Source organism: Schistocerca serialis, chromosome 7 (genome assembly GCF_023864345.2).
Source record: "Schistocerca serialis cubense isolate TAMUIC-IGC-003099 chromosome 7, iqSchSeri2.2, whole genome shotgun sequence".
NCBI lineage: Eukaryota > Metazoa > Arthropoda > Insecta > Orthoptera > Acrididae > Schistocerca > Schistocerca serialis.
The window spans coordinates 326,918,880-326,936,569 of NC_064644.1; the positions used below are offsets into that span (position 1 = coordinate 326,918,880).

General features: G+C 43.4%; 1 protein-coding gene across 1 annotated transcript in view; it reads left to right on the top strand.

The window, feature by feature from the left end:
- LOC126413046 (esterase B1-like) overlaps nucleotides 1–17,690 on the top strand; it is a 126,267-nt gene that overhangs the window by 75,575 nt on the left and 33,002 nt on the right. The window contains exons 5-6 of the mRNA XM_050082942.1: nucleotides 5,419–5,584; nucleotides 10,822–10,984. Coding sequence (XP_049938899.1) covers nucleotides 5,419–5,584; nucleotides 10,822–10,984 — 329 coding nt within the window. The remainder of the gene's footprint in view (nucleotides 1–5,418; nucleotides 5,585–10,821; nucleotides 10,985–17,690) is intronic.

Consider the following 17,690-nt stretch of genomic DNA (forward strand, 5'->3'; position numbering starts at 1 on the left):
GCACAGTTGCCTATTGAGCAGGAGACCCACGTTCGAGTCCCAGCCTTGTTAAAAATTTTCGTTCATGTCTTCGGTCTATATATGGTATACATCTGTTGGGAATATTACCTTCACTGCGTTATCTGTTACAGCATAGGTTAGCAATTCCTGGCCACACAGATGAAAATTCTAATTATAATGGATTGTTACTATTAGTTATCCTCTTAGCCCCGGCTTACAAAGTGTAGATGGCTTTCGCACGCCATAAAAAGTGAAATAGGTTCTATTATGGCTAAAGAAGTCTTACAAAATTTGATACAGTTTGCAGTTAGTAAAATATTCCCACTACTATTCGATAATTGTGGATGTGTCAGTGGTGGTAATTTTCAAATTTAATAATTCTTTTTTTGGTTTCTCTTATACGGAATCTTCTACAGCTGACGCACTGTTGACGACTTTAATGGACGTTCTCACTCGTTTTTCTCTAGATATCAAGTCATGCTGAAGTATTGCTACTGACAAATCGGCAAATATGAGTGGCGCTTTTTCTGGGTTGCTAGGAAAAATCAGAGAAACTGAGCCCTGAGTTCTAGAGGTTCACTGCCTTTGAGCCGTGTGACACAAGAGGCAATGCAAAGTGAGACTATGGTGAGAGCCTTTCAAGTGTGAAAGAAACAATCAATTTTACACTCGCGTCCCCCAAGCGACTAGCAATATTTGAAGCCTTGCGAGCTGCCAAAGGTGTTAAGTTTATTCATCCCGTAGCTCCTCGAACTGTTTTCCCTGTCAGGAGATGTTGTAGAACAAATTTTTTGAAAATTGTATTCCAGAACTACGAACAGTTAATTTTGTTCTTTGGGGAACTTGAGCTCGAAAAATATGATGTCGGTGCTAAAGCTAAAAGTATCTTAAATTTTCTGTGTTCCTTTGTATCAATCTTTGTCATGACACTTCCTGTCAACATTTTAGACCGAGGTGAAACTGCGCATGTTTTTCTGCAAAATTTCTCCCTACATCTTCATAAATCGACGGACAATATTAATAGTGTCCGAGATGTTGTGAAGTTATCTCGAACCGATGACAGTTCCGATGACGTATGGAGCTCTTGCTTGGATCTGACCAAAAAATTTTATGTGAAACATTTGAAACATCCAAAAGTTTGAATCGCTTCTCGAAAACTTGCTTACGGCACTTCAACATACGCTTCTGCCGGGCCCCGGTGGTTATAACCGGAGAGTTATTGTGATCCAGTCTTTCGAGGATCGATTTTCTAAAGACGCTGTGACAAACTTCAAAGAAATAGAGACATTTATATTTCTCAAAACTAAAGATTGTAGTTATGTAACAGAATTTTATAAGGCTAGCTTTGTCCCAGAAAGACCAACTTTCCATACGAATATGATGTTCAATGTGTGTAAATCTAAAAATTATTTCGTTGTAAGTACAGAAGACTTAGTGCGCTTCGAACCCAGACACGATGAAATTGATAACGATCGCTTTAACGATACCAATTTCTATAGGTAGAGCAGACCTTTCTTTGTCCGCCCTTAGAAGATTAAAATCTTATCTGTGCTACACAACGACGCAAGAGAAATTGAACAACAATGGTATTTTGGATGTCAATAACAAGAAGCAAAAAATTTGAACCTTGTCATTGTGGCGTACTTTTTCATGAAACTATTCACCGTTCGTAGGAACACATTCTTTATGAGTGAGAATTAGAAATTACACAAAGATTTTAAAAATAAAACAGTTGCATATAGATTGTGGATTACTTTTTGTATTAATTGATTAGTGTGGCAAAAGAACGTAATAAACAGTAGTCTGTTTACCTTTGTCAGGTGTTGCTCATTCAAAGATATTGAAACTGGATTTTCAGGAGGTTTAGTTTCAACATTTGTGAACTGTGATTTAGAGCACCCACACTGATTTTCGACCTGTGGTCATGTTAGTATGTTAAATAGGAACAATACACAGAAAGTATGTTTCAGACTATACAGCTGCTTTCCTCATTTGTACTGCTATAGGCACAAAACTATAGGCAGAATACTTTCTATGTTTACATGATACGAAGAGCTTTGCTAAGAAACTATAAGGAAAGAACATAAATGAGTTATTAGTGTGCGTAACTAAATTAAAAAAGGGACACTTCTATAAAATGCAGATAAACGTTACTTGACACAGTTATAAAAATACGAACACCATGAAGTCTGATTACAGCATCGTGCAAGTGCTAGCGAACAAATATTGACCACTGGAAAGATATTTCTTTATTAGAGTTGTAAGTCAGTTCATTTTCAGTAACGTGATTCCCTGTATAAGCTACTTTCTTCTCATTTCATATTAGAAAATTGGTTATTCGGATTCTACATACTTAGGCGAATCATTCTTATGTAGGGCAACGACAAACTGTCTTTTTCACTAACAGGGACCACTCCACCAGTAGGTTCTGTTGGATTTGATGACAGGTCCGACGCATCGCACTGAATACCGTGATCTGTGTAGGCTAGGCTTCAGCCTAGGTAGTTGGCTCCTAACACTGGGCGATGGGGATGGTAGGACCAAGCGCATCAGGTCAGTTGCTCACCAGTTACCTTTCTTGACTGCTGCATGCGCGATGTCGGTAACTCAAAACAATGCATATTTGTGGTGAAACGGTCAGCAGGGGAGACAGACTTGCCAAACTTTCGCCTTCAGCGGCCTGTGCTTTCACAGTGATTCTCCAAAAGAAATGAATGCGTGAATCAGTTTACAACATCTTTTTGCATGACAGAACGTAAACATGAAAATATTATAAGGGACAGTCAGATGAAAACGAGACAGATTATATAACGAGTGTAGGGCAGCCGTTGGAAAGGCAGGTAGGTATCTGTACAGAAGTGCCCTCTGTTCGGAATCAGGAACGAACAGCGTGTGCATTCATTGCTCACTATTTGTCTGTTATACGTGCTCGACGTGAAGTCAGCCAGTCGCGTGTGCGTCGGATTTCATTATGAAGCTCCGAAAGAGCAACAGCGAGTTGTAGTTCGATTTCTGACTGCTGATGGAGTATCAGGAAGTGAAATTCTTGTCTAAATGTCTGTTGCGTATGGCGATCACAGTATGTCATGTGAGCGTGTGTTTGCCTGGAATAAACGATTTCGAAAATGTGTGGTACCACTGAAAGTTAGCAGTCGGCCAGGACAGGCACATCGTGTCATTACCCGTCCTGTCGCTGCTGCGGTGGTTACTGCCATCAGAAAAGACCGACTGCGGACATGTTGGACATTAGTTACGGTACCGCACACGCAGTCACCACAGTCGATTTCCTACAGCTTGACGGAGGAACCGAAGTTGAACAGAGTGTCGACATCGCTGCACCACATGGAACGATATCTCGATGAGGAATATCGTTTCCTGTCACGTACTGTCAGGGAAGATGAAACATTGTGTCGTCATTTCTCTGACTACAAGTGCCTGCTGCTCTTCGATTGTCTCGAACTCGGCGCCACAGTTAACATCGGTACTTGGACGCCTGGCAAACCTTGATGCTCAACATCACGTCCAAACTCCTAGAAATGTTGACGATCGGCGCCATACTGTTGCAGAGTTATGCCCGCCCACATGTTGGCCAGATCGTTTCGATTACGCTGCACAAGTTTCGCTGGGAAGCCCTTACACATCCTCCATACAGTCCTGATCTTTCCCTACGTGATTTCCATATTTTGGGGAGCTAAAGAACAACATTAGCGCCCGTTTTAGTCCGCGAGCGGAAGATGAATAAACTGCGAGCGTACAAGCCTATTACATAATGGCGCTCTTGATATATTGTTGTCAGGACGACTAGATCATCCGATCACGCCGATTGGTTCGACACCCGCTTGATAATAGGCCAGATAAATCGTAATAATGAGCACTGAAAGACCTAAGTCGAAACAAGGCCCCTGGAGTAGACAACATTCCATTAGAACTACTGACAGCCTTGGGAGAGCCAGGCCTAACAAAACTCTGCCCTCTAGTGAGCAAGTTGTATGAGACAGGCGAAATAGCCTCAGACTTCAAGAAGAATACAATAATTCCAATCCCAAAAAAAGCAGGTGTTGGCAGATGTGAAAATTACCGAACTATCAGTTTAATACGCCACTGCTGAAAAATACTAACACGAATTCTTTACAGACGAATGGAAAAACTGCTAGAAGCCGACCTCGGGGAAGATTAGTTTGGATTCCGTTGAAATGTTGGAGGCAATAGTGACCCTACAACTTATCTTAGAAAATAGATTAAGGAAAGGCAAACCTATGTTTCTAGCATTTGTAGACTTAGAGAAAGCTTTTCACAATGTTGACTGGAACACTCCCTTTCAAATTCTGAAGGTGGCCGGGGTAAAACACAGGGAGCGAAAGGCTATTTACAATTTGTACAGAAACCAGATGGCAGTTATAAGAGTCGAGGGGCATGAAAGGGAAGCAGTGGTTGGGAAGGGTGTGAGACAGGGTTGTAGCCTATCCCTGATGCTATTCAACCTGTGTATTTAGCAAGCAGTACAGGAAACAAAAGAAAAATTCGGAGCAAGAATTAAAATCCATGGAGAAGAAATAAAAACTTTGAGGTTCGGCGATGACATTGTAATTCTGTCAGAGACAGCAAAGGACCTGGAAGAGCAGCTGAACGGAATGGACAGTGTCTTGAAAGGAAGATATAAGACGAACATCAACAAAAGCAAAATGAGAATAATGGAATGTAGTCGAATTAAGTCGGGTGATGCTGAGGTAATTAGATTAGGAAATGAGACACTTAAAGTAGTAAAGGAGTTTTGCTATTTGGGGAGCAAAATAACTGATGATGGTCGAAGTAGAGAGGATATAAAATGTAGACTGACAATGGCAAGGAAAGCGTTTCTCAAGAAGAGAAATTTGTTAACATCGCATATAGAATTAAGTGTCAGGAAGTCGTTTCTGAAAGTATTTGTATGGAGTGTAGCCATGTATGGAAGTGAAACGTGGACGATAAATAGTTTAGACAAGAAGAGAATAGAAGCTTTCGAAATGTGGTGATACAGAAGAATGCTGAAGATTAGATGGGTAGATCACATAACTAATGAGGAGGTATTGAATAGATTTGGAGAGAAGAGAAATTTGTGGCACAGCTTGACTAGAAGAAGGGATCGGTTGGTAGGGCATATTCTGAGGCATCAAGGGATCACTAATTTAGTATTGGAGGGCAGCGTGGAGGGTAAAAATCATAGTGGGACACCAAGAGGTGAATACACTAAGCAGATTCAGAAGAATATAGGTTGCAGTAAGTACTGGGAGATGAAGAAGCTTGCACAGGATAGAGTAGCATGGAGATCTGCATCAAACCAGCCTCTGGACTGGAGACCACCACAACAACAAAATGTAATACGTATACAGTCGTTTCCGCTATACTGGGTCCAACCTTAACGCTGTGCACCTTGTGCAGGAGAAACGGTGCCCACTGCCGCTGGATTTCGTTCCCGTTGTGGAGCCGCCCTCGGATTCTGCGCTGGTCATCGAGCATCCAGTGGACGTCCTCAGAGCTGGCACATACAATCAGGTGCCCATCATGCTAGGCGTCACTTCTGGAGAAGGAGTCCTTATATCCATCAGTAAGTAACAAAACCTCTTAAAATCTGGGCTTCACTAATTTTGTTTGGATTCATATATGGCTTACTTGTAATTTTTGTGATGTACACTATGTATGTGGCTGTAAATTCAGCATATTTTACCATTTATGGTTCACACACGAGGTTTCATCGAAAAGTAACGGGAATTCTTGTTTTTCTTATAGAATGTTCATACGTTCATTCATCAACATCAATTTTGTCACCTTCAAAGTACTCCCCTTCAGAAATATACGCTTGCGCCAGCATTCTTTCCAATCTTGGAAACACTTCTGGAACTCCGTTTTCGTTATGGTGTTCGGCTCGTCAGTGATTCCGTTTTTATCTCTTCAATGGCGGTAAAACGACATCTTTCACGGATTTCTTCAGCCTCGGAAATAGAAAGACGGTCATGTCCGGTGAATACGGTGACTGAGACAACACAACGGTTTTCTTTTGCCAACAAATTCACCAACAAATACTGAGGTGTGAGCGGTAGCATTATCGTGATAGAGTTTCCACGAGTGGTTTTGCCCTCATTCTGGTTGTTTTCTTCGGATTGCTCACGTTGTATTCCTTATTTACTGTACGACCATAAGGCACGAACTCACCCTATTCCATTGCAATAGAAGAAAACATTGAGAAGAAATTTTCACACGTGCTCGAAATTGTCGAATTCTTTCGATCTTGGCTCTTCAGGCAGTTTAGATTGGGACGACTGGACATTGGTTTCGACGATATACGCGTATACCGATGTTCCGTCACCTGTTATAAGCTGCTGTAGAAGTTCTGTATCATTGCCGACTTCATCCAGCAATTCATGAGTGATGTCTACGTGACGTTGTTTCTAGCCAAAATTCAACAGTTTGGGAACAAACTTTGTTGCTACAGGTTTCATGCCGAAAACAACCGTAAAAATTGCTTTGCATGAGCCAAAGTATATGCCGACACCATCAGCAATTTCTCTGATGATGCTTAGTCTATTTTTCAGACCATTTTCTTTGCTTCTTCCACATTGCCGTCAGTGACTGACCTGCTAGTGCGTCCAGAGTGGTCGTCGTCTTCAACGTCTTCTCGACCCTCTTCGAAACGTTTATACCATCCGTAAACTCCTGTCTTACTCTTAGTAGATTTGCCAAAAGCCAAAGATAACACTTAGAATGCAATGCTGTGTTTTATTCCATTTTTAAACAAAAATTTAATACGAATCCTTTGGTGCATCTTTTACGATAGTAAAACTTCGCCGAGCACTGGAAAACACCTACAACCTTTTCGATTGTCAACAATGAAATAACAGCTGAAACTGAAATCATACATCAGAAAAATTTGTACCAACAACATAAAAATGTTTTGAAAATCGGATGTATAAAGCCCCGCGAAATTAAAAAGAATTACCGATTATTTTTTGATCACACCTCGTACTATATTCACAGCAACATATGAATATTGCATGCTCGTAAGCAAACGTTACATCACTGACATTGTGGTGTCACCGCCAGACACCACACTTGCTAGGTGGTAGCTTAAATCGGCCGCGGTCCATTTAGTACATGTCGGACCCGCGTGTCGCCACTGTGTGATCGCAGACCTAGCGCCACCACAAGGCAGGTCTCGAGATACTGGATAGCACTCGCCCCAGTTGTACGGACGACATTGCTAGCGACAATACGGACGAAGCCTTTCCTCTCATTTGCCGAGAGACAGTTAGAATAGCATTCTGCTAAGTCCATGGCTACGACCTAGCAAGGCGCCATTAGCCTTACCTAGTTTGAGAGTTATCGTGTAAATGTCTAAAGAAGAACGTGTAAACAACAAAGATTAAAAGTTAAGTATAAAGCAGCTACGTACTTTTCTTGCTACCATTAAATAGTTATCCTGTTCCAGACCTGACGCCAGTCGGCGTGTGTGTACGCGTGCCTTTCTTTCGGCCCCTTTCGCAGTGTGGCGTAACTAGCTTGTTACGTCACAACAGACATCAAGATTATTTCATATGCTATTTCCAAGTTGTGCTAGCTGCAAATATCTACAACAGAGAATGGAGAGATCAAATGTTGCTGATGATCAATATGAGGATTCCTCACACGAATTTCTTTTATGCATTTAGTTGGGTTTATTGTCTTGGATTTATGAAGCCAGAGGATGAGTAACATGTTACGATGTCCCGTTGTTAACTGCCATGGAACTTCGTCTGGTTACTACACTGGTGCCCAAAATTAAAGCAACAGACCTGTATTTTCCCGTCTTGTGTCTAATTCACAGTATAATCATACAAAATGTCAAGAGATGTCCGTATAGTCGTGTTCTGCACGGAAGATGACATTCCGGTTAACGGACAACCACGTCAACGATAACGTCAGGGCACCTGTCAAACGCGTTAGTGTTTGCCGGTAGTCCCACAGCCACATTCGCTGTGTACACAGTCACAGACGATACAGTATGGCACAAAGAAGACGCCTACCAGACTCTCTGTGGTGGAGGGCCCTAAGAGGAATGGAAGCAGGACAGTAGCAAACTGATATGGCGGAAGACTTAATGTGAACCGTTCTGTTGTTTCTCGGATGTGGCGATAATTTACAGAGACCGAAACAGAATCCAAGAAACCAGGGCAGGGCTCACGACGAGTGATATCAAAAACAGAGAACCGTTATTTGGCCGACGGTGTGGCCGTATTACTGCACGGCAACTGGCTTCTAACCTCGCAGCATCCATGGGACTTCTTGTATCGAGACAAACGGTGTACAGAAGGTTTCTGTATGTGCAGCTCTGATGCGTCTTCACAGAAGGGAAGTTCTAGAGTGGAGTCGTCAAAATGCCACCTGGACGGTCCAAGAGTGGGCCAATGTTCTTTTCGCAGATGAGTTCCCTTTCGTCTGGAAAATAACACCAACATTGGACTGTTGATGACTGGAAACATGTTGCCTGGTCGGACAAGTCTCGTTTCAAATTGTATCGAGCGGATTGACGTGTACAGGTAAAGAGACATCCTCATGAATCCATGGACCCCAGATGCCAGCAAGGGACTGTTCAAGCTAGAAGAGGCTCTGTAATGGTGTGGGGCGTGTGCAGTTGGAGTGATATGGGATCCCTGATCATTCTAGATATGACTGTGACAAGTGATACGTACGTCAGTGTCCTGTCTGATCACCTGCATCCATTGATGTCCACTGTGCATTCCGATGGGCTTGGGGAATTTCGGCCGGTGTGGCCGAGCGGTTCTAGGCGCTTCAGTCTGGAACCGCGCGACCGCTCCGGTCCTTAGGTTAGTTAGGTTTAAGTAGTTCTAAGTTCTAGGGGACTGATGACCTCAGATGTTAAGTCCCATAGTGCTCAGAGCCATTTGAACCCACTTGGGCAATTTCAGCAGGACAATGCGACAACCCACAAGTCCAGAATTGCTATAGAGTGGCTCCAGGAACACTCTTCTGAGTTTAAACACTTCCGCGAGCCACAAAACTCCCCAGATATGAACATTATTGAGCGTATCTGCGATGCCTTGCAACGTGCTGTTCAGAAGAGGCCACCACCCTCTCGTACTGTTATCTATTTATGGACAACCCTCCAGGACTCATGGTATCAGTTCCCTTCAGCTCTACTTCAGACATTAGTCGAATCCATGATACGTCGTGTTGCGGCACTTCTGCGTGCTTGCTGGGGCCAAAAACGATATTAGGCGGGCGTACCAGTTTCTTTGGCTCTACAGTGTAGTTCTGTAATACGTGTATTTATATCTACTCGCACCTGCATTTTTTGTAATTGGAATTATTGCATTCTTCTTGCGGTCTGATGATACTTCCCTTCTCTCGCATATCTTGCACAATAGGTAGAATACTTCGTAATAGCTTGCTATCCGAAGAATCTCAGTAATTTGTGATGAAATGTCATCTACAGGGCTATTACAAATGATTGAAGCGATTTCATAAATTCACTGTAGCTCCATTCATTGACATATGGTCACGACACACTACAGATACGTAGAAAAACTCATAAAGGTTTGTTCGGCTGAAGCCGCACTTCAGGTTTCTGCCGCCAGAGCGCTCGAGAGCGCAGTGACACAAAATGGCGACAGGAGCCGAGAAAGCGTATGTCGTGCTTGAAATGCACTCACATCAGTCAGTCATAACAGTGCAACGACACTTCAGGACGAAGTTCAACAAAGATCCACCAACTGCTAACTCCATTCGGCGATGGTATGCGCAGTTTAAAGCTTCTGGATGCCTCTGTAAGGGGAAATCAACGGGTCGGGCTGCAGTGAGCGAAGAAACGGTTGAACGCGTGCGGGCAAGTTTCACGCGTAGCCCACGGAAGTCGACGAATAAAGCAAGCAGGGAGCTAAACGTACCACAGGATGGTGCTCCACCGCACTTCCATCATGATGTTCGGCATTTCTTAAACAGGAGATTGGAAAACCGATGGATCGGTCGTGGTGGAGATCATTATCAGCAATTCATGTCATGGCCTCCACGCTCTCCCGACTTAACCCCATGCAATTTCTTTCTGTGGGGTTATGTGAAAGATTCAGTGTTTAAACCTTCTCTACCAAGAAACGTGCCAGAACTGCGAGCTCGCATCAACGATGCTTTCGAACTCATTGATGGGGACATGCTGCACCGAGTGTGGGAGGAAGTTGATTATCGGCTTGATGTCTGCCGAATCACTAAAGGGGCACATATCGAACATTTGTGAATGCCTAAAAAAACTTTTTGAGTTTTTGTATGTGTGTGCAAAGCATTGTGAAAATATCTCAAATAATAAAGTTATTGTAGAGCTGTGAAATCGCTTCAATCATTTGTAATAATCCTGTATTCCATGCAGTTTGTCTCGACTTAGGTCTTTAGCTGCTCTGTCGGATTTTTGTCTTAGGATCATATTTTCCAACTTATCTTCATCTACTTTCCCTCACCTTTCCCTGTGCAGGCCTTCTACATATCCCTTCCATATCTGGACTTTCCCGCCTTTAGTTAATACTGGCTTGCCATCTAGCTCTTCATATTCATTTAGCTCCTTCTATTTCCTCCAAAGGTCTCTTAAATTTTACTGTAGTCAGTATCCATCTTGACTCTTGTTATGCATGGCTCTAAATCCTCAAACTTCTCGTCTGGTCATTCGATCTTTGTCATGTTTCATTTCCTGCCAGTAAGAGATGTCAAGCGATGACTCCTTGATGCCAGGCCGTAATCCTGTAGAACTTCGCTCGAATTCACTTGAAATTTGGCAGTTAATGGAGAGTTTCATTTACTTTGCAGACACCACCATTATGACGGAAGCAGGGATCGCCGACTTGATGGAGAACTTCACGGCGCTGATCGGCTCCCAGCTGCCGCTGCCCACCGAAGAACAGCGGACTCGCGCGGCGCAACAGCTGGAGCAGTTCTACTTTGGGGACGAGGGCTTCTCCACGGACGACATGCAAGCCGTCACTGATGTAAATAAGCTGATTCACTATTCTGATAGACTATACATATTAAGTAGTACTGAACAGGATGCAGTCTGGCTGCCTTATAATTAGGTCTCTGAAGCGGCAACTTACCAATTTATGTGGCACGTACGCTAGGAGCGCCCAGCTGGATACAGTTTTTATCCATACAGTTTTGACAAAATGTTGGCGGCCCTAATTTATAGGCTTTTGGCACGAGGAAAAAGTCCTTGTACATTCTCTAAGTTTGTTTCCGGCGCAGCCTGAGAGACAGCGTGCCTCCCTTCCTACTCTTTTGCTCTACCTATGTTGTATAGAGAGGCACTCTAGAAATCAGAATACAATGAAATCTGCTTCTTTCATTCCTCAGTCTTAGACGTAAAATTTAATAAATGATGGCGCGAGCTTACACTTACACTATCGGCCATTAATACTGCTACACCACGAAGATGACGTGGTACAGACGCGAAATTTAACCGGCAGGAAGACGATGCTGTGATATGCCAATGATTAGCTTCGGCGCCGGTGGTGACACCTACAACGTGCTGACATGAGGAAAGTTTCCAACCGATTTCTCATACACAAACAGCAGTTGACCGGCGGTGCCTGGTGAAACGTTGTCGTGATGCCTCGTGTAAGGAGGAGAAATGCGTACCATCACGTTTCAGACTTTGATAAAGGTCGGATTTTAGCCTATCGCGATTGCGGTTTATCGTATCGCGACATTGCTGCTCTCATTGGTCGAGATCCGATGACTGTTAGCAGAATATCGGATCGCTAGCTTCAGGACGGTAATACGGAACGCCGTGCTGGATCCCAACGGACTCATATCACTAACAGTTGAGATGACAGGCACCTTATCCGCATGGCTGTAAGGGATCGTGCAGCCACGCCTCGATCCCTGAGTCAACAGATCGGGACGTTTGCAAGACAACAACCATCTGCACGAACAGTTCGACGATATTTGCAGCAGCATGGACTATCAGCTCGGAGACCATGGCTGCGGTTACCCTTTACGCTGCATCAGAGACAGGAGCGCCTGCGATGGTGTACTCAACGACGAACCTGGGTGCACGAATGGCAAAACGTCATTATTCGGATGAATCCAGGTCTTGTTTCCAGCATAATGATGGTCGCATCCGTGTTTGGCGACATCGCGGTGAACGCACATTGTAAGCGTGTATTCGTCATCGCCATACTGGCGTATCACCCGGCGCGATGGTATGGGGTGCCATTGGTTACACGTCTCGGTCACCTCTTGTTCACACTGACGGCACTTTGAAAAGTGGACGTTACATTTCAGATGTGTTACGAGTCGTGGCTCTACCCTTCATTCGATACCTGCAGGATAATGCACTACCGCATGTCGCAGGTCCTGTACGGGCCTTTCTGGATACAGAAAATGTTCGACTGCTGCCCTGGCCAGCACATTCTCCAGATCTCTCACCAATCGAAAACGTCTGGTCAATGGTGGCCGAGCAACTGGCTCATCACAATATGCTAGTCACTACTCTTGATAAATTGTGGTATCGTGTTGAAGTTGCATGGGCAGTTGTACCTGTAGACGCCATCCAATCTCTGTTTGACTCAATGCCCAGGCGTATCAAGGCCGTTAATACGGCCAGAGGTGGTTGTTCTGGGTACTGATGTCTCAGCATATATGTACCCAAATTGCGTGAAAATGTAATCACATGTCAGTTCTAGTATAATATATTTGTCCAATGAATGCCCGTTTATCATCTGCACTTCTTCTTGGTGTAGCAGTTTTAATGGCCAGTAGTGTATAAACAACGACCCATCTAGTGCAACGTGACCGCCGTCAGACAACAGGATGCAGACTGCTGATATGCTCATCCATGATTTAAAGTTTGTTTATGAGTTTTTTGGCCTGAAACTGCCTGCTGACAGCGGGATGTTTGACAAGTCTTCACCATGTGTCAGATATGGCTATCGCAAATGCAAGAAGGAATCCCCCACACCTATTTCACATCCCTGAACATATTAAGAGCGACGTGAAACAATGATGTCTGCTAAATCAAATATGAAAGTAGTGTCCGTTTTGAATAAACGATCAAAAACTGTGTAACTCAACTGATTTTAGATTGAAGCGCCATAAAAACAGGTGTACGCATGCGTATTCCACTGAACACTTGCATGAATTCAGCCTATATGACAAATTTCAATCCGGTTTCCGTAAACATCACAGCACAAACACTGCTCTAATTAAAGTAACTGATGACCTGAAATATGCCATCGACAATCGAAAGGCAACAATATTGACGCTACTGGACTTCAGCAAAGCTTTTGACACTGTTAACTTTGACATATTGCTCAGAAAAATGCAACAGCTTAATTTCTCTGATAGTGCAATGAGATGGTTTGAAAGCTACTTAAAAGACAGACAGCAATGTGTTGTTTGCGTAAATGAAAAATCTTCCTGGAAACATGTTTCCTCGGGAGTGCCACAAGGATCAGTCTTAGGACCACTTTTGTTTTCTTTATATGTCAACGATATTTCGTCGGTTCTGTCCTCCTGTAAATATCATTTCTATGCCGACGACCTCCAGCTCTACCTAAGCGTCAGACCTGAAGATGTAAACACTGCAATCGCTCAGATGAATGATGATCTGTCTTCAGTAGTGAGATGGGCGAAAAACCTGGGGCTTAAACTAAATGCAAAAAAGACGCACGTAATCTTAATAGCCCATCAGAAACTAATAAGTTCAGATTTCCGCGAACGGCTACCTCCTATTCTGCTCGACGGTACTCCAATAGCATATCAGAAAATAGTGAAGAACTTGGGTGTAACTTTGGATGAGCATCTCAACTGGGCGGAGAATACAGTCGCAGTGTGCCGAAAGACGTCTGCTTGTCTCTATGCTCTCAAAAAGTTTCGGAACATATTTCCACAGGACTTGAAACGCCAGCTCGTGCAAGCACTCGTTCTACCGAACCTCCACTACTGTGATGTGATTCAACAAGGCATGAGTAGTGAAAACAAAAGACGGCTAGAGCTAACCATGAATGCCTGTGTGCGTTACACCTGCAACATTCGTCGATATGATCATGTTAGTGCTTCATACTCCGAGCTAGGGTGGCTGCGGCCGGACAAATTGCGTGACTACCACACTCTATGTCTACTCCACCGACTCCTCATCGCGCAAGCACCCCAGTACCATGCTTCAGAGATTAAAAACCTGTCATGTCATCATAATCGAAACACGAGGTCATTCTTATTTGGTATCCTAACTGTGCCCACTCACAAAACAAAAACTTTTGCAAACTCCTTCTCAGTTGCCGCTGTCCGCCTCTGAAACAAACTGCCCCTTACCTTGCGCAAAATTCGATCTCCTGCTGCTTTTAAGAAGAAGTTGAAGCATTTCCTACTATCATCCTCACAAAGTTCTCCACAAAATTAATGTACAAGGACAATCCCCTCATCTGTCAAATAGCAAAGCTAGCGTCTCCTATCTTGCTTCTGAGATGCCTTCCTCTTCATCTTTCTCTATTAGCCACGCAATCTTCTTTTCCTTTATATTTCCTTAATTATGTTTCATCATGTCTCTATTCTTCTCCTCCCTTCACCATGAGTCTCCCTCATACTCCCTGCTGCCGGCACTCCTATCTAAAATCTGTCTCTTCAATAATGTCTAATTATAACAGTACTTGTGACCTAAGAATATAAACTCTATATGTATGTATTTTTCCAGGTGTACCTTTCAAATTGTTTATTTCACTTTTTGTACTAGATGTAGTTTAACATGCCTACTAAAACATATGAATGTAAAATAAGTAGAATGCCTGGTTAGATGTAAGAGAGGACCTGATGGACCTAATCTTGCCAGGTTAAATAAATCAATAAATAAATAAATATAAAAAAAATATTCAAATACAGAGAGACATGTAAAAAGGCAGAATACGGCCCTGCGGTCGGCAACGCCTACATAAGACAACAAATGTCTGGCGCAGTTGTTAGATCGGTTACTGCCGCTACAATGACAGGTTTTCAAGATTTAGGTGACTTTGAACGTGCTGTTATAGTCGGCGCACGAGCGATGGGACACAACGTCTTCGAGGTAGCGATGAAAGGATTTTCCCGTACGACCATTTCCCGAGTGTACCGTGAATATAAGGAATCCGGTAAAACATCAAATCTCCCACCGCTATGGCCGGAAAAATATCCTGCAAGAACGGGGCCAACGAAAACTGAAGAGAATCGTTCAACGTGATAGAAGTGCAACCATTGCGCAAATTGCTGCGCATTACAGAGCTGGGCCACCAAGAAGAGTGAGCACGCACAGAATTCAACGAAACATCATCGATATGGGCTTTCGAAGCTGGAGGCCCGATCGTGTACCCTTGATGACTGCACGACACGAAGCTTGACGCCTCGCCCGGGCCGTCAACACTGACAATGGACTGTTGATGACTGGAAACGTGTTGCCTGGTCGGACGAGTCTCGTTTCAAATTGTATCGAGCGGATGGACGTGTACAGGTATAGAGACAACCTCGTGAATCCATGGACCGTGAATGTCAGGAGGGGACTGTTCAAACTGGTGGAGGCTCTTAATGGTGTGGGGCGTGTGCAGTTGATATGGGACCCCTGATTCGTCTAGATACGATTGTGACAAGTGATACGTAGGTAAGCATCCTGTCTGATCACCTGCATCCATTGATGTCCATTGTGCATTCCGACGGACAATGCGACACCCCACTCGTCCAGAATCGCTACAGAGGGGCTCCAGGAATACTCTTCTGAGTTTAAACACTCCCGCTGGACTTTAAACTCCCCAGACATGAACATTATTAGGCATGTCTGCAATGCCTTGCAACGTGCTGTTCAGAAGAGGTCTCCACCCCTTCGTACTCTTACGGATTCATGGTGTCAGTTCCAACCAGCACTGCTTCAGACATACACGATATTAGGGAAGTGACCCTTCAGTGTATTTCAGCAATTTCGCATAGGGAAAGGTTGCCTTAAAAATTATAATTTAAGCTGTGGGATGGATCTTTGGATCTTTTTACACACCAGTCTCGCAGACAAGCTTAAACTTCACGCAAATCTTCAATGTATCCTTGATTCACGTTACAAGATGACTGAACAGAGCATTAATTACTATACGATGCGGATTAGCACAGACGCTAAAGTCCCATAAGCCTTAGGGGATTTAAATACATTCGATAAACATGTGCCGGCCGGAGTGGCCGAGCGGTTCTAGGCGCTTCAGTCTGGAACCGCGCGACCGCTACGGTCGCAGTTTCGAATCCTGCCTCGGGCATGGATGTGCGTGATGTCCTTAGGTTAGTTAGGTTTAAGTAGTTCTAAGTTCTAGGGGACTGATGACCTCAGATATTAAGTCCCATAGTGCTCAGAGCCATTTGAACCATTTTGATAAACATGTATATAATAAATATAGATATATATAACAAAGGTCTGTCCAAACTGGACGTAACGACGTCCTCAAGGCATATGAGTGGTGGTTTTCACACAAACCGTCAACGTAACCTGTCGGAACGCAACGAAACTGGGCGTCGATGTCAAGGATACTCGTGAAGAAAATTTTGACTTTGAGGGACGGTAGTCAACTCACTCGATTGTGTGTCTTCTTAATCTTTATTTTTGTCGTTTGTTTCATCTTTGTGATGGATGCAGGAAGTATATTTTTTCTTTGAGTTTTCCTCCAAATATTTGAAACCATAAAATGATTTAGGTTTTGCAATTCCTGGAGAGAGAACAAGCGTACACCACGCATAAATAAGAACATGAATGGATAAAACAGGTTTCATTAATAAAGTTTTTTGATAATGAAAAATCCGGCAGTATAGAAGGAGGAAAATACAGTCTCTTTGCCTTATTTGGTGCTTAGAAAGGAAAGCACAGGGAATAAAGTATAAAAGTTATATTTATTGCCTTTTAAACACCCTATTGCTTGATGTGTTTGTTTGTATATGTTTTGAAATGTTTGAACGTCACTTTCCCTATGTTTCGAGTCTCAGCAGTGTGGCAAATTTACCATCCAGTTGTTGTCAGGAACATCCATTATTATGTTTCTTTTAGCCGTTTATAATTTCTTCATCCACTGCTAGCTCCATAATCCCAGTACTATATTACTAGTTACAGTATCTCATAGCCGCACTTGGACCTTACGATACTGGGACAATGGAAGTGACTTTGTGTTAGCGTAACGTTCCTTTTGGTGTGAAAACACAACTATTTGCGGACCTGACCAAATGTACGAGCCCTGTAGCGTGCGTCACAGGACATGACACCACAAGTGTTACCAGTAACAGTGACCAACTCCGGTGGGGAGCGAGTTACTTTTTAGAGCAGTTTAACACTTCATAACTGCGCATTTAAATACACTCACGCTGTCGATAACACAACACAAGTCTTTAGACTTTAGTGAGTATCTTTACTTTGAGATAGTGATTTCCAATCTGGCCCCATACTTAGCCAAGTGTCCGCGTTGTATGTCAGGCAAGGCAACTAGTGTGACGTCACTAGTTCGTTGCGGGGTACGTATTTCTATTGGGCCTCGACCGTTTGACATTGATGTTTCCTTCCATTGAGTTCCATTTCGGAGACGTACAGTATGAGTTGACGTTAAATCCGAAAGTGTCCCAACATCCTTCAGCCGCATAAATCCGAACTGCTTCAGTAGAAATTAAAATTTTCTGGTAAAATAAATGCCACTTTT